Below are 19,545 nucleotides of genomic sequence, written 5' to 3' on the forward strand. Positions count from 1 at the left end.
TGTGATTATAGAAAGCTGTGTTGGATAAAAACCGCTTAGAGTGTTTCAAAATTATTACAATGTAAGTTATTCCTAGATTCTGTAAATAAACTTTATAGCTCTTAAAAATTTCGCAGGAGTAAAACAGAAAATTGCTAGATTGAAAAAGGCATAAAAATATCAACACTCTTTGAAACACTAGGTGCACAGGGGTTTTAGTGTGCTCTCAGTCTTAGAGTAGTGAGCTGTGCCTCTGTTGGAAAGCACACTGGTCTGGTCACGAGCACAGCGACGTGGGAAAGGCAGACAGGTCTCTGGGCAGAGCTCTACAGAGACAGTCTTTGCAGACGCCAGCACAACAGCAAGAGTTTCTACTCAAAGAAATTTCCCAGCAGGTGGTCTGCACGCGCCACTTATTTCACAGCACCTTTAGACCTAACAGTGCTGGCTCACTGGTCATCTATGTTTTGCTAGTTTCCTTTTCTTACCTCAGCGTTCTTTACGTTAGCATGTATTTCCTATGATCTTTTAAGAGGCCATAATATAGAAGGATTATGAAAATCATTTTCCAAATATATCTTCTTATTGTAAAAGTTGCCTTTTAATTTTTAGGAAATGTAAGTTAGGCTTTATATCTGGTTAGACTGACACCAAGTGCTTCTGGCTTAATACTGTACAGTGTTAGAAAAGCTTCTCTGATTACACATGCCACCACTATTTAGCTCTTCATGTTTTTTATCTTAGACACTTAAATAGTTATAACATATAAAATATATACTTCCATGAGATACTGTAGAAACTAAGACAATTTTCCCACATTAGAACTTTCAAATCTTAATTAATACTTTAAGGAGGTAAATTTTATAATCTGGTTCGTCAAAATTACTAAGTAGACATCCAATCTACTATGCCTATAGCATAAGAAAATTAATTTTGTTTTACAAATGCAGCTCTCAACATCTGCTTTTTTGAAACAGTATTTCCATTCAGTATGAGCATTAGCTCTTCTATGAGGAGAAAGGTCATGAGAAAAATCAAGACTGGGATCAGTGAACAACTTCCTGAAAGGGGGCCTGCAAGGAAACCCATGGCAGACACCTTCCAGCTCCCAGTACTCAGACCGGCATGGTTTTCCCTTGGTGGAGCTAACTGTGCTTTCATTTCAATACTTAAAATTAAATGACTTTTAACCTTTGTCTCTCACTTACTATTTCATTATACTACTGTTAATTTAAAATATAATACAAACATGTCTTATTAGGGACAAAGTTATTACTTGTATTTATTTTAGTTTCTTTACTTTTTAAAAGAGAACAGCATTTATAAAAACCCTAATGACTAAAATTGTAAGTTCAACATTTCCACACAAAAATTTACTGTTTGAAACTCAGTACCTTCACAGGAGAATCCTAAAGCCCTGATACTATTAACCTCTGCAAACAAAACATTTTTCCAACAGGCAGAACAATCATGCCTGCCAGTTTCACAGACTAGTACACCTCTCTATTACCTTTTTTATATCATGTATATCTATATTACATTCCAACAACTTCTAAGTATTTCTACCACCCCTGCTAGCCTGGGAACTCTAGAAAATCCGCTCGAATCCTAATAAACTATTTTTAGTCTCATACAAAAGCCTAGTAAATAACAGATAAAAAACACTTTTTTCTTAAGTGAATGACTAGACATAGTCCATCCTATGGCAACTGTCCCCCTTTCCAATAATTTATATAGTTACATCTATTCTGAACTCATTATAAAATGCTTATATGACACAGTGCTCGTGCTTAGAAGATGATTAACTATTATGCATTATCCTTCAATCTGTCACACCGTGCTTCAGCAAAGTCCTATTCCTATGGCACTTCTGCCAGGCATACCCCACCCACACCCCCGGTTCCCTTTTGTGGCAGAGTCTCACTATATATGGCTGGCCTGGATTTGTGTACATAGACCAGGCTGGCCTTGAACTCAGGGAATTCCTCTTGCCTTAGCCTATCAAGTCCTGGGATTAAAGGTGTGCACTACAAAGCTTAAGACACATCCTCTGATACTTGGTGGGTTGCTGAGCCCTGCTTGTCTTTATGTCCAGGCATCGCAGTTGGTAGAACTGACCTATCCTGACTAAGGTTACACACACGTTACACATAGGAGTCACTACAGTTTGTGACTCTCCTTAAAGTGCAAGTTTTTTGATGTTTTTTTTTTGGGGGGTGGGGCTGGAGTATAGCCCAAAACAATGTTTGACTATGTAATCCACATTGGCCTCAAAACTCAGTCCTCTTGGAGATGGAGAGATAGCTTAGCTGTTAGGAGCAATGGCTACTCTGTTGTTGTTGTTGTTTTCAAGACAAGGTTTCTCTCTGCAGGCCTGGCTATCCTGGCACTCTGTAAAGCAAGCAGCATTGACTTCTGCCTGCCTCTGTCTCCCAAATGCTGGGATCAAAGGTGTGCACCCCACCGCCCAGCTGTAATAGCTGCTCTTCAGAGGACCAAGGTTGATTCCCAGTACCCACATGGCAGCTCCCTACTATCTGTAATTTATCCTAGGAGATCTGATGCTCCCTTCCGGCTTCCCTTGGCACTGCATGCATATGGTACACTGCCATCCACACAATCCTTTTGTCCTAGCTTCCCAAAATGCTAGGAGTAGAGACATGCATTACACCATCAGGCAAGACTGCAAGTTTTTTTTAAAAAGAAATTTATTTTTATTTTATGTGTATGAGTGTTTTATCTGCATGTATGTAAGTGCATCATGCACATGCAATGCCCACAGGGACCAAAAGAGGGCTTTTGTTCAACTTAAGTTGCTGAAAGAGACGAGCTGGTGGATGGAAGCAGCATTAGCAGATAGCTGGTAGGTTCAGGCCTAGACGGGAGGTTTTAATTCCACATATTGTACCTTTCACCACATCAAGCAAATACTCTTTAAACAGCCTTTTTTTACAAGTCGGCACTTGTACTAGAAATACTTACACTGACCCCAGCGCCCTGTTCTTGGGTTTAAATAATTAGGATAAAGACCATTTGGGCGTTCCATTTTCTGGAGTAGTTTCCGAATGTGCATGACCTAATCAAAACAAAATTTAAAATGTAATTAATAAAAACAAATCTCTTCAGGCTTTCTATTAGCCTACACTCTGTAGGGTTTTTTCCTCATTTGGAACCTACACCCACCTTGTACCTTGTATGTGTGGTGGTCAGGAAGGGCTTCTGTTTCTTAAATGATTCATTAGTTTTATTAGAGGACATATTTTTTTTTAAAAACTCAAACAATAATAGAAGTAGCAAAATAAAAAAGCTCATAAAATATTTTAAATTCCCAGTTTATTATATAAACTTGACCATCAGAAACATCAGCCAGATATTCCAAATATATCATTGTATATATTAAATTAAGAATAAAAATAACTTCACAGAAATGGAATCAAAACTTTCTATGAAAAGTATTATTTTGAATTTAATAAGTGATGAAGTAAGTGAAGTTAAAACCAAACTGCTGGGCTCTAAATACTCTCCCAATAAAAAATGTCCCTAAATTCTTAAAGGTCTCCCTGGGGCTAAAGAAGAAAAAGCATCATAAAATACATTAGGAGGGTGATGAGTTCCCCAGTGCCTGGCTCAGCTGTGTGCAGACTGTTCAGACCACACTGGTGCTTTCAGATGTTGGAGCAGGTAGTGCCGCGGGAGAGGTGTTCTAGCTCTTGTATTCTTAGTTTTTTTAAAACTACCTCTACCTAAAATTTTAATCCCTCAAATTCTGAATGGGTGACGTGTCCATGCTGTCCTTACATGTGACTGATGGCCTGACTATGCAGTCTCTTTCTCACAGCATGCATGTGCAGTTCAGCTTTCTGGACATAAGCACACATAGTTCCAGGCACAAGGATTCTCAACATCTTGTCTTTGGCTGTGTTTGGCATGACACTTAGGAATAAGCTCAAGAATGCCTCCTATATCACCAGATTCCTTCATATGTAAGGCACACACACAGCCGCAACGTGAATGACTGAACACAACACTTTCAGACACTTTTAAGTGACATTGAGAAAGCTGAGAAACTTGGCTTTCTGACGTCTGGAATCATGTGTAATGTTGTCTGTGTTTCTCGGCACACTATTGCCCTTCTCTCTGGGTTCTTGGTGCCTCTAACAGCATTTCTCAGTTCTGTCTTCTAAGTCCTTCCTTCACAATTCAAGCCCGTCACCTCCCATGCTGTCTCTACTTTGGCCTTCTTCCTGGTGGCAAAGCTTTCTTTCGCTCTGGAACTAACCACATCTTGCTCTATGAGCACTGTGTCTCGATTTATACTCTGATTCTCCACAAAAATTGGCGTGTGGGGAGCCATGCTTTTCTTATGGTGATATTTGGGACAGGATTTTGATTTTTTTTCCCCCCTGGTATTTGTCACACTGCATGGCCCTTCTCTGCCTCTGTTCTGATAAGTCGCTATAAATTTGTACTTACTCTTTTTGGATGGACTCATCATCATCATTCCTTCTTTCTCCCCTTTTGTGTGGGGGAGGGCATGTCCACACTGGCATTAACGATTCATTTGCCTCAGGCTTATGAACACTGGTATTACAGGTCTACACCACCACACTGACTCTCATCTGCTTTCCTGACTCAGCTGTTCACAAGAAGGTTTTGATATAAAAGACTTGAGTTTGCACACAAATATAAATGTAGTTTCCAACCTTTGCTTCTCTTTGGGCAACTGATATTGCAAGCCTAGAACTGCCTGCAACAGAGACACCTGTCACTCCTTCTCTGGCTGAAGTTGACAGACAAGCAAAACTTGCCTGTGCGGTTCCACACACACTTCCCTAGGTTCTTAGCACACTACCTCTTTCTAGTCCAAAAAGCACTCACCTTCAGCTGCCATCCTATCCGCACTGTGAACTTCATTTCACAGATTTTAAGTTTGTGGTAAACACAGTTTTGTTCCTATCTTCTTATAAACGCTATTTTCTTACCTTTTGCAGCTGATATAGACAAACACTAAGGACTTGACATTTTACAGCCCTGCAAATAAACCTTTGTTTCTAATGTAAACTTAAGAAAAAGATAGTCATGTCCATGTTAAAGATTCTACAAGGATGATCACCTAGTTAAACTATCATAATTATAGTGTTAGGATAGTTTGGGTTCAGAACTAAACTATTTTAGAGTGTATTACCCCTCTTTATAGCCATTCCTTGCCTGCCTCTGTAATGTAACCTAATTCCTTGTGACTGTTAGGTCCTCTTGAAATGTCCTAACAGACCCCTGGCTTCTACTCACCCAAAGGCTAAGAATGTTATCAATTAGCATCTGAGACCCAGAAAGAGATATACTTTGCTGTAACGCATATCCCTGATGTTTCTACCATGAGTCTTCACTTATCATTTTATTTTGTTCTGTGACTATAAAATTTCCTGAAACTATTACTATGCTAAACCAACAATAACCTGAATCTGTGTCCTGCAGGTGAGGGTAGGGCCAACAGGGCTGCTCATATTTGGCTCTAAAATTTCTAACTGCTTTTGGGGTGAGAGCAGAATTTTGTATTCACAGTAGTCATCTGCACTTAAACAGTCGAGTTCTCATACTGTGGTATGGGCCAGTAGTAGAGCCAGCAGCCGACATGCACAAGACCCCAGGCTGAGATCTACCTCACTAAAAAGCAAATGAAAAAGAGAGCCCTCCTTTCAAAAGCAAAACCAGAAATCCAGAAACCTGTAAGCCTGTCTTAGAATATCCAGTAAATAACAACATACTCTGTGAACAGACAGTGTTTTCTCTCTTCCTTTGCAAGTATTAGACTTTTTAAATTTTGTTGTCTTGTTGTAGCATTCAGACCATGATTAGACATGAGAGTAGAATTTAAAAAAAAAAACTTGGTATAGCTTCTCAATAAATACTTTAAATATGTTCTAAGTAGAAAGGAATTTAAAAAAAAAAAAAAAACTGAAAGAGAAAAAAAAACAATAAAAACCAAAGCCCTGAAAACTATGTTAACGTCTTCTGGCAAACTTGTAAAGTCTTATATAACAACAGAAAAAAGTACAGACAACTCACCTTTTTGTAGTAAGTCAGGTCACCTGTCAAGTAGCTGAGGTGGACAAACTCCATGTGCAGTGTGCCAAATTCAGCCAGAATGCTGCTGCCTGCAGACGCCCAGCCCCAGTTCCGACCTACTCCACTGAGTGAAAGGGGATAAAAAGACAGGATAAGTAAATTACCAAACCCTCTTTTAATGAACACATGCATCTTACTAGATCTTAGAAATTATTACAGCTAATATAATAGTTTCTATCTTATTTTTTAATTAAAATTTTTAGATCAATAACATAGCCAGGTTTTAAAAATCAAGTAACATAAAAAGTATGCATCAAATATATCTTATCTTTTCTCTTTTCTTTACATCACCTAACTCTATAATCACTTTTTACTAGCTTCTTACACATGCAAAATTTTTATAAATATACAGTCCATACATATTTTTATTTTCTATCTCTTATAAGCAAAGCATAACTGAAATGTAGTAACTGATCAGGCACTGTATTCTTATAACGCACCTTACTAGTCTTCATGTCAGTTTACAAAACAGCTTTCTCACATGGTTCTAATAGCTGTAGAGAATTCTGTATAATTAATGACTCTCTTATACACTGGCATATTACTCTGATCTTAATGCTATCACTTTAATATGCTATAACAATCTGGGTGGGTTCAGAACACACTAAAATCTACATCTGGAAATACATAACACTACCTTTTACAGTTCCTTCACTATACAATAAATACTATTTTCTCACTGAAATTATCAGAGGTAAATACTACTATCAGATTTTCCTTTTATAGCTTAAAGTGAGAATCAAAAAATGAATGTGGACATAGCAGCTATGTAAGACATATTCATTTTCACAAATAGAAAGGACTTGCTATGCTGTAGGGCATCAATAAACATGACATATAATATACATGCTCCTGTAATAAAGCCATTGAAATAGTGAAAACTACAATAAAGAAAATCAAGTTGAGAAATAGAATACTGAATATTAAGGATAGAAAATACATCGGAAGAAAGGCTCTTTCTATGTTATGATCAAAGTTTCTGAAGTGATGAATTTCAGCTGAGTCCTAGTCACAGAGGAGTCTCTGAACAATAGACCTCCAAAAGAAAATCACTAGGAAGGGAAACAGCAAATGCAGTGGCCTAGAGGGAAGTGAAGGGGACTGGTGGTGGCTACGGTTTAGAAAGTCACTGCTGCCGGATGCAATGAGAGAGCTATCTATCACTCAAGGATGCTGTAAGACCATGGTAAACTTTCAGAATTTTTTTTTTAGTGTGATAGAACGACACAAAAAAATTTAAGGAATACAGCATACATTTTAGGAGTAAAGCATTACATTTAGAGAGCAGGTACATTTCAGCTAACTAATGAATTATTTTGTTATAGGCTATAAACAAAACCTAGGTAAGGCCAACAGTTAACAGTTTGTCATGTAAAAACTTAACCGCTAAAAGCAACAAAGGAAAACATCATTCAAAGTATATGCAAATATTTTTCAAATTGCCAAATTCTAAACAAGGTTTTTTAATCTTTTATTTCACTGACAGCACTCTAAAATATATATGACTCATATATATTCTAACTCAAATGACAAAGAATAAAATTACTAAAAACAAACCCAACTTAAAAAAGTGAGCGGCCCCAAACGAACATCATCATAATTTTTCCAACAAATATTGGGCTTTTTTAACTGATCAAAGGGAGACATTAAAATGCTTTCATATATACATGAATAACAAAAATGTGCAGTGAATACTAATAAACAAAATAATTAAAAACACCATGACTTTCCTCTCGCTAAGCTCCAGCAACAAGACATTAGAAGTGTTTGGCAAACTTCTGATGCTAAATAGTGATCAATTTGAGGGTCCTATAATTATTTTGAATTATTTTGATAATGGATCATGTACAATTTGTATTTTGCTCAGTCTAAACATAATCTTTAATCTATGTATTTAAAGAACAAAGCATCTAGTGAACTGCAATTTTTAAGAACAAAGCCTGTCAATAACTGATGTTCATATGTATCCCATCAAAACCCAAGAAATTAAATAAATGAAAGCACTCACACAATGCACAAGTTTAAACTTAGGATCCTGACCAATAGAAATAAGTATTTAATGGAGCTCTACCTTTCATTCAGATGTATTTACATTATGATTATTAATTACAAGGTCTGAAATAGTTAAATATTATAATATGCAAAAAGTTTAAAGTAGGAATATACTTCATTTAAGCAGAATTTTTTCTAAAACTATACATACAGTATTATTCAAACTCAGACAAGAATGAGATGAGGATATTAATGACTTCAAATATTGATTAAACATGTTTCCCTACCTTTCTTAGAAATAATTTTATTTTGAAAATAATTTTAAGCAGAATTATTTCAAAACCCATTATTTAAACATTTTAAACTGGGAATGGAGAAATGGCTCAGTAGGACCTAAGTTTTGATTGTCAGCACCTACATGGCAGCTCACAACCATCTGAAATTTCATTTCCAGGTGATTCAATGCTTTCATCTAGCCTTGTGGACACCAGGTACATAGACAAAACACTTCTACCCATAAAATAAAAATAGTTTTAAATTGTTTTTAAAGGAAACAAACTGTTTTTAATTAAAAAGAAGGTAAATGCATCAATGAGGCCACTGAAAGGAAGAAAAAAAAAACTACATTAGAAGAGAGAATACTGGCTGCTCTTTCAGAGGACCCAGGTTCAATTCCCAGCACCCACATGGCAACTCACAACTGTTTGTAACTCCAGTTCCAGAGGACCTGGCACCCTCACACAGACAAACATGCAGGCAAAACATCAATGTACATAGACTAAATAAACAGAAACACTATCTCAAACAAAAACAAAAGCAAAAAACAATGAAAATGACAGGAACAACACATACCTTTCAACAACACCTCTGAATGCTACTGTTAGCAATCAACTCCCCAATAACATGCTAGGACTCATCTCCCCGCTGCCTGCAAAAAGCACTCCTTACTGGCAAAGACAAAAACAGCCTTAAGGTGAAAGAATAAAAAAGGACAGTCTGAGGAAAGGGAACTAGAAAGTAAGCAGATAAGAGTTTTACTAAAATCTGACAAAACAGATACACTAGTTGATTTTTGTCAAATTGATACAAACCTAGACATGTGAGAAGAGGGAATAAAGCAGAGAAAATGGCTCTATAAGATTGGCCTGTAGGCGAGTCTGGAGGACTCAGCTCACTGTTGGTGGTTACACCCTGGGCAGGTGGTCCTGAGTTGTAAAAGAAAAATAGGCTGAGAAGGCCATGAGGAGTAAGCCAATGGGCAGCACTCCCCCACAGCCTCTTCATCAGCTCCTGCCCTCATTTCCCATAGTGGTGGGTCACACTATAAACCAAAATAAACTCTTTCTTCTCCAAGTTGCTTGATCCTGATATTTTATTACAGCAATCAATACCCTAAGACAGAAACTGGTACTGGGTTTGTGGGGTATTGCTGACATACCTGACCACACTTTTTTTTTAGGAGGAGGTGTTTAAATTTTTAAAATATATTTTATTGATTTATTCATATTACATCTCAGTGGTTATCCCATCCCTTGTATCCTCCCATTCCTCCCTCCCTCCCATTTTCCCCTTACTCCCCTCCCCTATGACTGTAGCTGAGGGGAACCTCCTCCCCCTGTATATGCTCATAGGGTATCAAGTCTCTTCTTGGTAGCCTGCTATCCTTCCTCTGAGTGCCACCAGGCCTCCCCATCAAGGGGAACTGGTCAAATATGGGGCACCAGAGTTCGTGTGAGAGTCAGTCCCCACTCTTCACTCAACTGTGGAGAATGTCCTGTCCATTGGCTAGATCTGGGTAGGGGTTCAAAGTTTACTGCGCGTATTGTTCTTGGCTGGTGCCATAGTTTGAGCAGGACCCCTGGGCCCAGATCTGCCCATCACAATGTTCTTCTTGTAGGTTTCTAAGACCCTGACTATACTTTGATGAGACTGTTTGTGGAAAGACTTTGGATTTTGGGCTAGAGTGTTCAAAGCTTAATGAGCCACCATAGGAACTTAAGATGATAATACTAAAAGCAGTGCCTATGATGGAGGCCTGACTTCTGAAGTTTTTGAGAGTAGAGTCTATCAGTGGTTGTTTATATACTGTTTTGTATTAATAATTAGTGGTTCTAGTCAGCTGTAGCTGACTAAGAAGAAAACAGCCAGGGGGTGGGGGTGGGGCCCCTGCTGGAGCAATGGCTCAGCAGTTAAGAGCACTGACGGCTAGTCCAGAGGACCAGAGTTCAATCCCCAGCACCCATATGGCAGCTCCTAACTGTAACTCCAACTGACACCCTCACACAGACATACATGCAGGCAAAACACCAATGCACATAAAATAAAAATTATAAGGAGGAGGAGGAGGAAGAGGAAGAGGAGGAGGAGGTACAGGAGGAAAATAGCATAATTGAGGCAAAATCTGGGAAGTTTCCTCAGGGTCAGCACAGAGTCTGTGGTCCAGAGATGGCTAAGGCTGTACCTAATGCCATCCCAAATGGGTTTTATTCCAAAGATAAAAGGATATTTGAGCATATACAAATCAATAAAAAACATAACCTATTAATAGGCATTTAACAGAATACAATAATAAAGGCTATATATAACAAATCAAGAGTTGTTGTATATACAGTTAAACAAAGAAAGCACTTCTTTGAGACAAGGGTATCTATGCTCTCCGCTCCTATTTAACATAACCTTGACATCTTGGTTAGAGAAATACAATGAGAGAAATAACAGATACAAACAGAAACAAAAGCAGTCAAGTTATCCTGTTTGCAGACAAAATGATCCTATACATAAGAGTTCTAATGACTCCATTACACAACTCTTAGAACTGACACTTTCAGGAAAGTAGCAGGACACAAAATTAACATGCAAAAGTGAGTAGCTTTCTAATATATATATAGCATGAAGAAAAAAATCAGGAGAGCACAAGTCACAATCATTAAAAAAAAACCTAGAATAAACCTAACAAAGTAAATAAATGTTCCAACAATAATTTTACAACACTGAAGAAACTAAGAATACTACAAGATGGAAAAAATCTTCCATGCTTATGAGATGGAAAGATGAACATTGCAAAAATGTCTATATTACCAAAAATGACCTTATTTAATAACACCATGCAACCTCATGAGACTGAAAAGCTTCTATAGGGCAAGGGACATCATCATTTAGACAAAGCAGCAGCCTACAGAATGGGAGAAGAGTTTTGCCAACTACACATTCAATATATATATATATATGAATGACTCAAAAATATTGGACACCAACAAACAGCCCAATTAAAAAATAGGGTACAGAGAATTTTCAAAAGAGAAATTTCAAGTTACTAATAGCACTTAAATAAATGTTTAAGGCAGGCAGGGTGATGCATGCTTTTAATCCCAGCACTTGGGAGGCAGATGAATCTCTGTGAGTTCAAGTCTAGTATCGTCTATCGAGCAAATTCCAGGACAGCCAGAGCTATATACATAAGGAAACTCTGTCTTAGATGAATGGATGGATGGATAGATAGATAGATAGATAGACAGACAGACAGACAGACAGATAGATAAAGTTCAACATCCTTAATTATGAGGGAAATGCAAATCAAAACTACTTTGAGATTTCATCTTATACCTATCAGAATGGCCAAGAACAGTAGAACAAATGACAGCTCATGCTGGTGAGGATGGAAGGGTAACACTCATCCATTGCTGGCGGGAGTGCAAACTTGTACAGACAATATGGAAATCAGTGTGGTGATTCCTCAAGAAGATGAGAATCAATCTATCTCAAGCTATACAACTCTTGGACATATACCTGAAAGACATCACAGAGGCAGTTTCTTCTCAACCATGTTCACTGCTGTTCTATTCATAATAGCCAAAAATTAAAAACCTATATGACTGTCAGTGGATGAACAGGTAAAGAAAATGTGGTGCACTTATGCTGGTGGAAGATTATTCAGTTGTTTTTTTAAAAAGTGAAATCATGAAACTCACAAGTAAATGCAACTAGAAAAAACAAATCATACTCAAGAATTTTTGTGTAACAGACTCAGAAAAACGTGTGTGTGTGTGTGTGTGTGTGTGTGTGTAAGTAATTTAAATGAAATTGCTAAATAATAGGGGAGACAAACCCCAACAGGACATCTCTTGTCACCAAATAAGCTTCCAGTACCGGAAATGGATTACATCTTATGAGTTCTTGGACAAAAGGATCCCATGGGAACCCCCTAAGCAACCCAGGCTATTGTGAAAGTGGCTCTCCACAAACTGAAAGGAAGGCCCAATCTTGTTGCTGAAGACAACACCTACACAACTCATTGAACATGAAGAAGTTAAGCTGGTGCCTATTTAGAGCCTTCATCCCTATGAACTAGTTTGCACAGTACTGGAAGGTACCCTAAACACCACCAGAAAAGAAAGGTAAATACCAACCACCCAGCTACAAACTCTGATCTATAATGATAGCATGTCTACAAGATACACTGGTACAAACGTGGTACAAAGCTTGTAGAAGTTGCCCACCAGTATTTAATGTGAACTAGGCCCCACTCCATAAGATAGAATCCATACCCAATGCTGTTTGGGTAACCAAAAACCTGAGACTAGATAGGCTAGGGACCCAGGAGAAAACCAAACACTACTGTTGTGCTAAAGAAACATGCCGATAAAATGACAAGTAAAGGCATTCTGCTGTACTCACAGACCCATGCCCTGCTCAGCCATCATCAGAGCAGCTTTCCCCCATAGCAGATATGAACAAATAAAGAGATCCGCAGACAAACAAACCACTCTTAAGGGTTTGCCCAGCAGTAGATGACCAGCATAAAAAAAAATTCAATTTCATCTTTGGAAGTTCTTTGTCTCATAATGTTAAGTCAGGGCATCTTTAACCTTACAGGTCTTCATGCATACAGCATGGTTTTCATTGTTGTTTTTATAGTATCTCTGTGTGTGCAAATGTGTATGTCTCTCAACTACATGCATTTCTTGTGTTCCCCCTCCGCCTTTGGCCTTTGGCTCTTTTTTTGTTTGGTTGTCTTGTCCTGTTCTAATTTGTTTTTTCTTATTATATTTTATTTAGTATCCCTTAGATGCTTGTTTGGTTTCTAAGGAGATACAGGAAGGGGGTGAATCCAGACGGAACAAGATATGGGGAGGAACTGGGAGGAGTAGGGGGAGTGAATATGTAATCCCAGCACTCGGGACGCAGAGGCAGGCGGATCGCTGTGAGTTCGAGGCCAGCCTGGTCGACAAAGTGAGTCCAGGATGGCCAAGACTACACAGAGAAACCCTGTCTCGAAAAAAAAACAACAACAACAACAAAAAGAATATGTAATCATAATATATTGTGTGAAAAATATATTTCTACTAAAAAATAAATACATACAAATGAAACAGGGGAAACTGTTGCTTTAGTAAAGATTTACAACTTCCACACACTGTGTAACACTTGGGGTCTTTTAGTTCCTAGATTAAATAATTAAAAGCATCTACCATGTTTCCTATCAGTATTTTCAATGAGAAAAATAAATAGTATACATATTTTTGAGAGCCTATGAAATTCAGAAACTACATAAAAGGAGAGATAATCTATGAAGACAGATGGGAAAATAAATTTCAAACAAAAAAGAATTATGAGGCTTGTAAAACAGCTTTTTAAGTGCAATTAATTTGAATTTCAGAAGGAAATCAAGAATTAGAGAAAGAAGATATTGGAGTACCTTTTTTCACAATTTAAAAACCTAAATATTAAATATGAAGGGGAAAGTCAGCAAGGGATACACAATAAAAACTCAATTTTTCACTTAAAAACAATGCAAGCCAAGCAAGAGAGAAGTAACCTTTTTAAAGGAAAGCAAACAGAAACTTAAAATTTACATAAACTGAAATATCCTTTGAACATTCATTTAAAGATTTCCAAGCTGCCTCCATGAGTGTGTGACAGTCTGAATAACAGGAGACAGGAAGGCGGATTCTATTCCAAAGAAAAACCGAGGGGAAGGAAGAGCTTCAGAAATCAACCAGCTAAGCGGAAGGACAGCCAAAAGCTGTGCGACTGGCAGACACAGGCACTGGCCAGGTAAGGAGCAAAGCAACCGCTCAGCCCTGCTGCTGCAAGTGGAGGAAAATACAAGCCACCTGCAAAAGGTAAGGCAGACCAGAGACAGCCAGTCTAGCCTAAAGCCAAGCCTGTACCCTTCTCACCCGACACAGTCAGGTTTGGGTGAGACAGTAACTCTTCCAGGAGGTGAGTCAGCAGTGAAGGCAAATTCCATTTTGTTGTTCTGTATGACCAAAGGGTAGTACAGTACACCATCTTCAGAAACACTGTTGCTTAAAAATCTGCAGGTATCATATCAGAGAACAGCCAAGGTCAAAAATGTCTCAATTTGGCCTACCACAGCCTCTGAGTAACGGGAGGACCAGGGAGGCAAGTGCAGAAAGCAAGACTGTCAGACAATGACAAATCAAAAGGAACTGGGGCAAGAAGCTCAACTCAGACAGGTAAATAAACACACAAGCAAAGACGATCTACAGCAGACCTCAACAACAGAAAGCATCCTGTACTTGGTCAGCATTGAGCCTAAGGCCAAAGGTTAAATCTACCTCTAGAGTCACGTACCTACTACTTAACAGATAACCACGGCTGCAGCCCTTCCAGCAAGATCATTCATCACATTTAACACATCAGTGCTGTGGTTTGCCACACTATCAGTGCACTTTAGGGCTATCCCAGCTAAAACAGCCACCCAGATAGTACCCTCTGGGAAAATGCAATTATGAAAGAATCTAATAGCACACAGACAGCAGTGCTAAGTGTGACCAGGAGAGGGTGCTGTTATGTAAAGAGGGAAATCGACCAAGGTGGAGATGAGTCTGGTGGAAGACACATGCCCAGTACACTCTAAGAGTATAAACCACATGTCAATAGGCCAGAAGCTGAAATGGCACTCCCTCACTCCGTGTTTAAAACCACATAGCAGAATATTTCTCAAATCTAGGAGGGGGAAAAAGACATCTAAACATAAGAGCATTTAGACGCCCCCAAAAAGAAATGACCAGAGCCCTTCTCCATTGCATATTAGACTCAAGATTGTGTAACTAGAGGTTGGAGGGAAAGCTCAGCAGCTAAAAGCACTGGCTGCTAGTCCAAAGGTCCTGAGTTCAATTCCCAGCAATCATGTGATGGTTCAAAACCATCTATAATGGGGTCTGGTGTCCCCTTCTATCATGCAGGCACACATGCAAATAGAGCACACATGTACATAAATTACATAAGTAATAAGTCTTCTAAAAATGTGTCAAAACTACAAAATAAAGAAGAAAATTAAAACTGTAATAAAAAAAAACCAGCTAATACATGTACAAAGGGGCAAGCACATCAGAATAACATCATCTCTTTTATCAGCAACCCTAATAGCCAGAAAACATGGGCTATATTTAGAACACATAAGGTAAATATTAGTTATCCAAACTATATCTGGAAGTCATGCTAAATTCGATAGGAAAATAAGAACATTTCAAGAGAAGTATAAACTAAGGTGGGTCATGACCACTAGGCCAGCACTGCAGAAAATACTAAGGAATACTACACGTAGAGGAAGAAGAAAGCTGAATACACCAGAGAAAAATAAATTCCATGAGAAAAAGAGTAGCTGAACAAAGGAGAGTTAGGAAGAAACCCACCATGTCCAATATAGTAAACAAGCAAATATTATTATTATTATTGTTGTTCATATAATTTAAACAGAAGAACAACAAAATTTTAAAAACTTGTAAATCCCTTTCAATAACCCTAAAAGTAGTGGCCTCAACTTACTAGTAATGGCATGCAGACTAAACAAAAAGAGCCAAAATATTCTTTTGTATCTTATCAGACAACAGTTCAATAAAACTAAGAATTAATAGCTAGAAAAATTAAGAAATCACACACTTATGCCAACTAAACAGGACACTCTTGAGTGATCAGTGAGTCATTGTAGGAGGCATGGAGAGATTCTTTAAATTTCTAGATGCAAATGAAAATGGATGTACAATTTACTGGAAAGTTTGGGACACAGTTTAGATATATGAGCATATAACATTAAAGAAAATCATCCAGAAAGTAAAGATAAGTCAGAAAAGGCCCAAATAATCTAATGACACAACTCAGGGCTACACACACACACACACACACACACACACACACACACACACACACACAGGGAGAGAAAGAGGGTGTTAAACCCAAAATCAGATGGTAAGAAAATAATGTAGATCAAGACAAATTAACTAAATAATTGAAAGAAAGATACAGAGAATCAGCCAAAGAGCTAGTTCTTTGAAAACAAACAACTAGACAAACTAACCCAAGCAGGGAGAAGGCTCAATTTAATAAATACAGGAACTAAATAAAAGAGAGTTACGACAAACTCTAGTAAAATCCAAATAAAAGAAAAAAATGGAATACTTTGAAAATCTGTAACATAAAATAAGTACAATATCTGTAAAGAATACTTAATTCTTGGACACTTACCAAATTATATCAAGAAGATATAAACAATCTAAGCAGACCCATAATAACCATTGAGACTGAAGACATAATAAAGTTTCCCAATAAAGAAAAGGACGAGATGGATTCAATGCCCAATTCCACGGAACTTTTAAAGAACAGCTAACAACAATGTTTCTCACACTGTTCATAGAACACCACCCTACGACGCTAGTATTATCCCACTAACAAAACTGGGTAAGAACAACAACAAAAAAGAAAACTATAGATTTATTTCCCTGATGAATATAGGCAAATATCCTAAATAAGCTTCTTGCTAATCAAACTTAAGAATATATTAGGAGCTGGGCGTGGTGGCACACTCCTGTAATCCCAGCACTCGGAGGCAGAGGCAGGTGGATCACTGTGAGTTCGAGGCCAGCCTGGTCTACAAAGGGAGTCCAGGACAGCCAAGGCTACACAGAGAAACCCTGTCTCAAAAAAAAAAAAAAAAAAAAAAGGAATATATTAGGATGACCACCAATAAGTTAGTGTCATTTCAGTGATGCAAAGTTGGTTAAACATATGCAAATCAACAAATGTAACAACATATAAATAAACTTGAGGGCAGAAACCAATGCAGAAAGGCCTTTAACAACATTCAAAATCCCTTCAAAACAAAAGCCATAAAGACACCAGGAATAGAAGGGACATATCTCAACAAAATAAAGATGATATACAGACACTATACTAAATGAAGGAAAATTGGGAGCATTTCCTCTGAAATTTGGAAAATGCAGGTGCCAACTTCAATGTACTACTCAAAGTATTAAGCAATGCATTAGGAAAAAGAAACCAAAAGGACACAAATAGGAAAGGAAAAAGTCAGATTATCCCTGTTTATATACAACATGGTCCTAAATTTAAAAGATTGTAAAAATTCCATCAATATTTAAAACTGATAAATACTTTCAGCAAAGTAGCAGGATGTAAAATAAACACACAAAATTTAGTAACTTTTTAATATAATAATAAATTTGCTTTAAACATTAGAAAAATCCCTTAGTCTGAGGTCTAAGGGAGGAAATTAGGGCAGAAGAGGGAAGGAGGGTGAGCACGGGAAGACACAACTGAAGGGTACCAATGGGGATGTAATCCGAATAAATCATAATAAAAAAAGAGGAAAATGAGGGAAAAGAAAGAAAGAAAATTCTCATCTATAACACCTTCAGAAATAATCCAGGATTAATCCAAACAATAGGGTGACAGACATCTATAACCCAAACTTTAAGATACTCAGGAAAAAACTGAAGACAACATCAGAAGGGGAGAAGACCCCATTTGCTCACTGATTGGCAGAATTGACTTTATAAAATATATATATTTCTTATTGCTATCTACATACTCAACATATTCCCCATTAAAATCCCAATTACATTCTACAAAGAACTAAAAAAAAAAATCCTAACGTTTATATGAAAGCACTAAAGACTCTATGTAGCCACAGTGTTCTTGAGACAGAAATCATGGAGGTAACAAAATCTGACCTGACCTCAAGTTCTGTCACAAAGACTTAGTAACCGCACAGTGCTGGCACAAAAACAGACATGTAAACCAAAGGACCTGAGGACCAGATACAAACCCACACAGCTACAGCCACCTAATTTTGGCAAAGGTATCAAAGGTATAAACGTGGGGAAGGATAACCTCTTAAATGATGCTAGAAAAACTTCTTGTAGCATGCAAAACAATGAGATTAGATCCCTGTCTCTCTATGCAAAAGTCATTCCAAAATGGACCAAAGTCAGCAGAGGCAAACAGAAGTAAAGCATTTCAGGATGTGGGCAGTGACTTCAATAGCATAGAAAATAATCCCAAGAATTGACAAATGAGATTACATGAAATTCAAAGGCTTCTTCATAGCAAAAGAAAATCACCAGAATGAACAGATAACCTACAGAGTGGAAAAAAACGTATTTTCCAACTACACAGCAGACAGGGAATTAATAGTAGAATATACAAAGAATCACAAAAATTACACACCAAAGAGGAGAATCATCCAATCAATAAATGGGCTAATAATTAAGTCAATTTTCAACAGCTCTCAAAAGAATAGCAAAATTTAATAAATACTTGGAAGAAATATTCAGAATCCTTAGCAATCAGGGAATTGAAAAGACTTCGAGATTACATCTTCCCCTAGTTAGAATGGGTATTATATAGGGGAAAAAGAAAAAAGTAAAGAACAAGACAACACAAACTTGAGTAGATGCTATGGAAATAAGTGCAGAAGTTTCTCAAAGGGCTAAGAGGGGGGCTGGGAATATTAAAGCACATGCCATGATGCCATGAGAATCTGAGTTTAACGCCCAGAAATCATGTAAAACAAAACAAAACAAAACAAAACCTAGGTACACTGGCAGTGTTTGTAATTCCAGTGCAGGGAAACAGAGGCCAGTGGGTCCCTGAGGCTTACTGGCTAGCCAGTCTAGTAGTCACAGAAGCTCCGTCCAGTGAGAGACGCTGTCTCCATAAGGTAAATGTCCCACAAGAATGACATCTTAGGTTAGCTGGGCCTGCACACCATGTACACACATGTATACACACTTGTACCTTGCCCCAAATACATACACACATTTTTTTAAAGGTTTTTCGAGACAGGGTTTCTCTGTGTAGCCTTGGCCGTCCTGGACTCGCTTTGTAGACCAGGCTGGCCTCGAACTCACAGCGATCCGCCTGCCTCTGCCTCTCGAGTGCTGGGATTAAAGGTGTGCGCCACCACAGCCCGGCCCATACACACATTTTTTAAGTGAAAAACAGAACTACCACTTTTGGGTGCATACCTGAAGAACTCTAAGTCAATACACACAGAGGTACTTGCCTGTCCATGCGCACTAAGGCACTACTCACAAATTCAAGCACTGGGACCAGCATGAAATGAACGGATAAATAAAATGTAGTACACACACACAATGCAATTTAATTTAGACATAAAGGTAAAGG

The 19,545-nt window shown here is 37.9% G+C and overlaps 1 protein-coding gene across 1 annotated transcript in view; it reads right to left on the reverse strand.

Moving 5' to 3' along the window:
* Man1a2 (mannosidase alpha class 1A member 2) overlaps nt 1-19,545 on the reverse strand; it is a 129,783-nt gene that overhangs the window by 45,494 nt on the left and 64,744 nt on the right. Inside the window, exons 7-8 of the mRNA XM_051165980.1 lie at nt 6,046-6,169; nt 2,962-3,055 (exon numbers count right to left, since the gene is read on the reverse strand). Of these exons, the coding sequence (XP_051021937.1) occupies nt 2,962-3,055; nt 6,046-6,169 (218 nt within the window). The remainder of the gene's footprint in view (nt 1-2,961; nt 3,056-6,045; nt 6,170-19,545) is intronic.

This window comes from Acomys russatus, chromosome 23 (genome assembly GCF_903995435.1).
Source record: "Acomys russatus chromosome 23, mAcoRus1.1, whole genome shotgun sequence".
Lineage (NCBI taxonomy): Eukaryota > Metazoa > Chordata > Mammalia > Rodentia > Muridae > Acomys > Acomys russatus.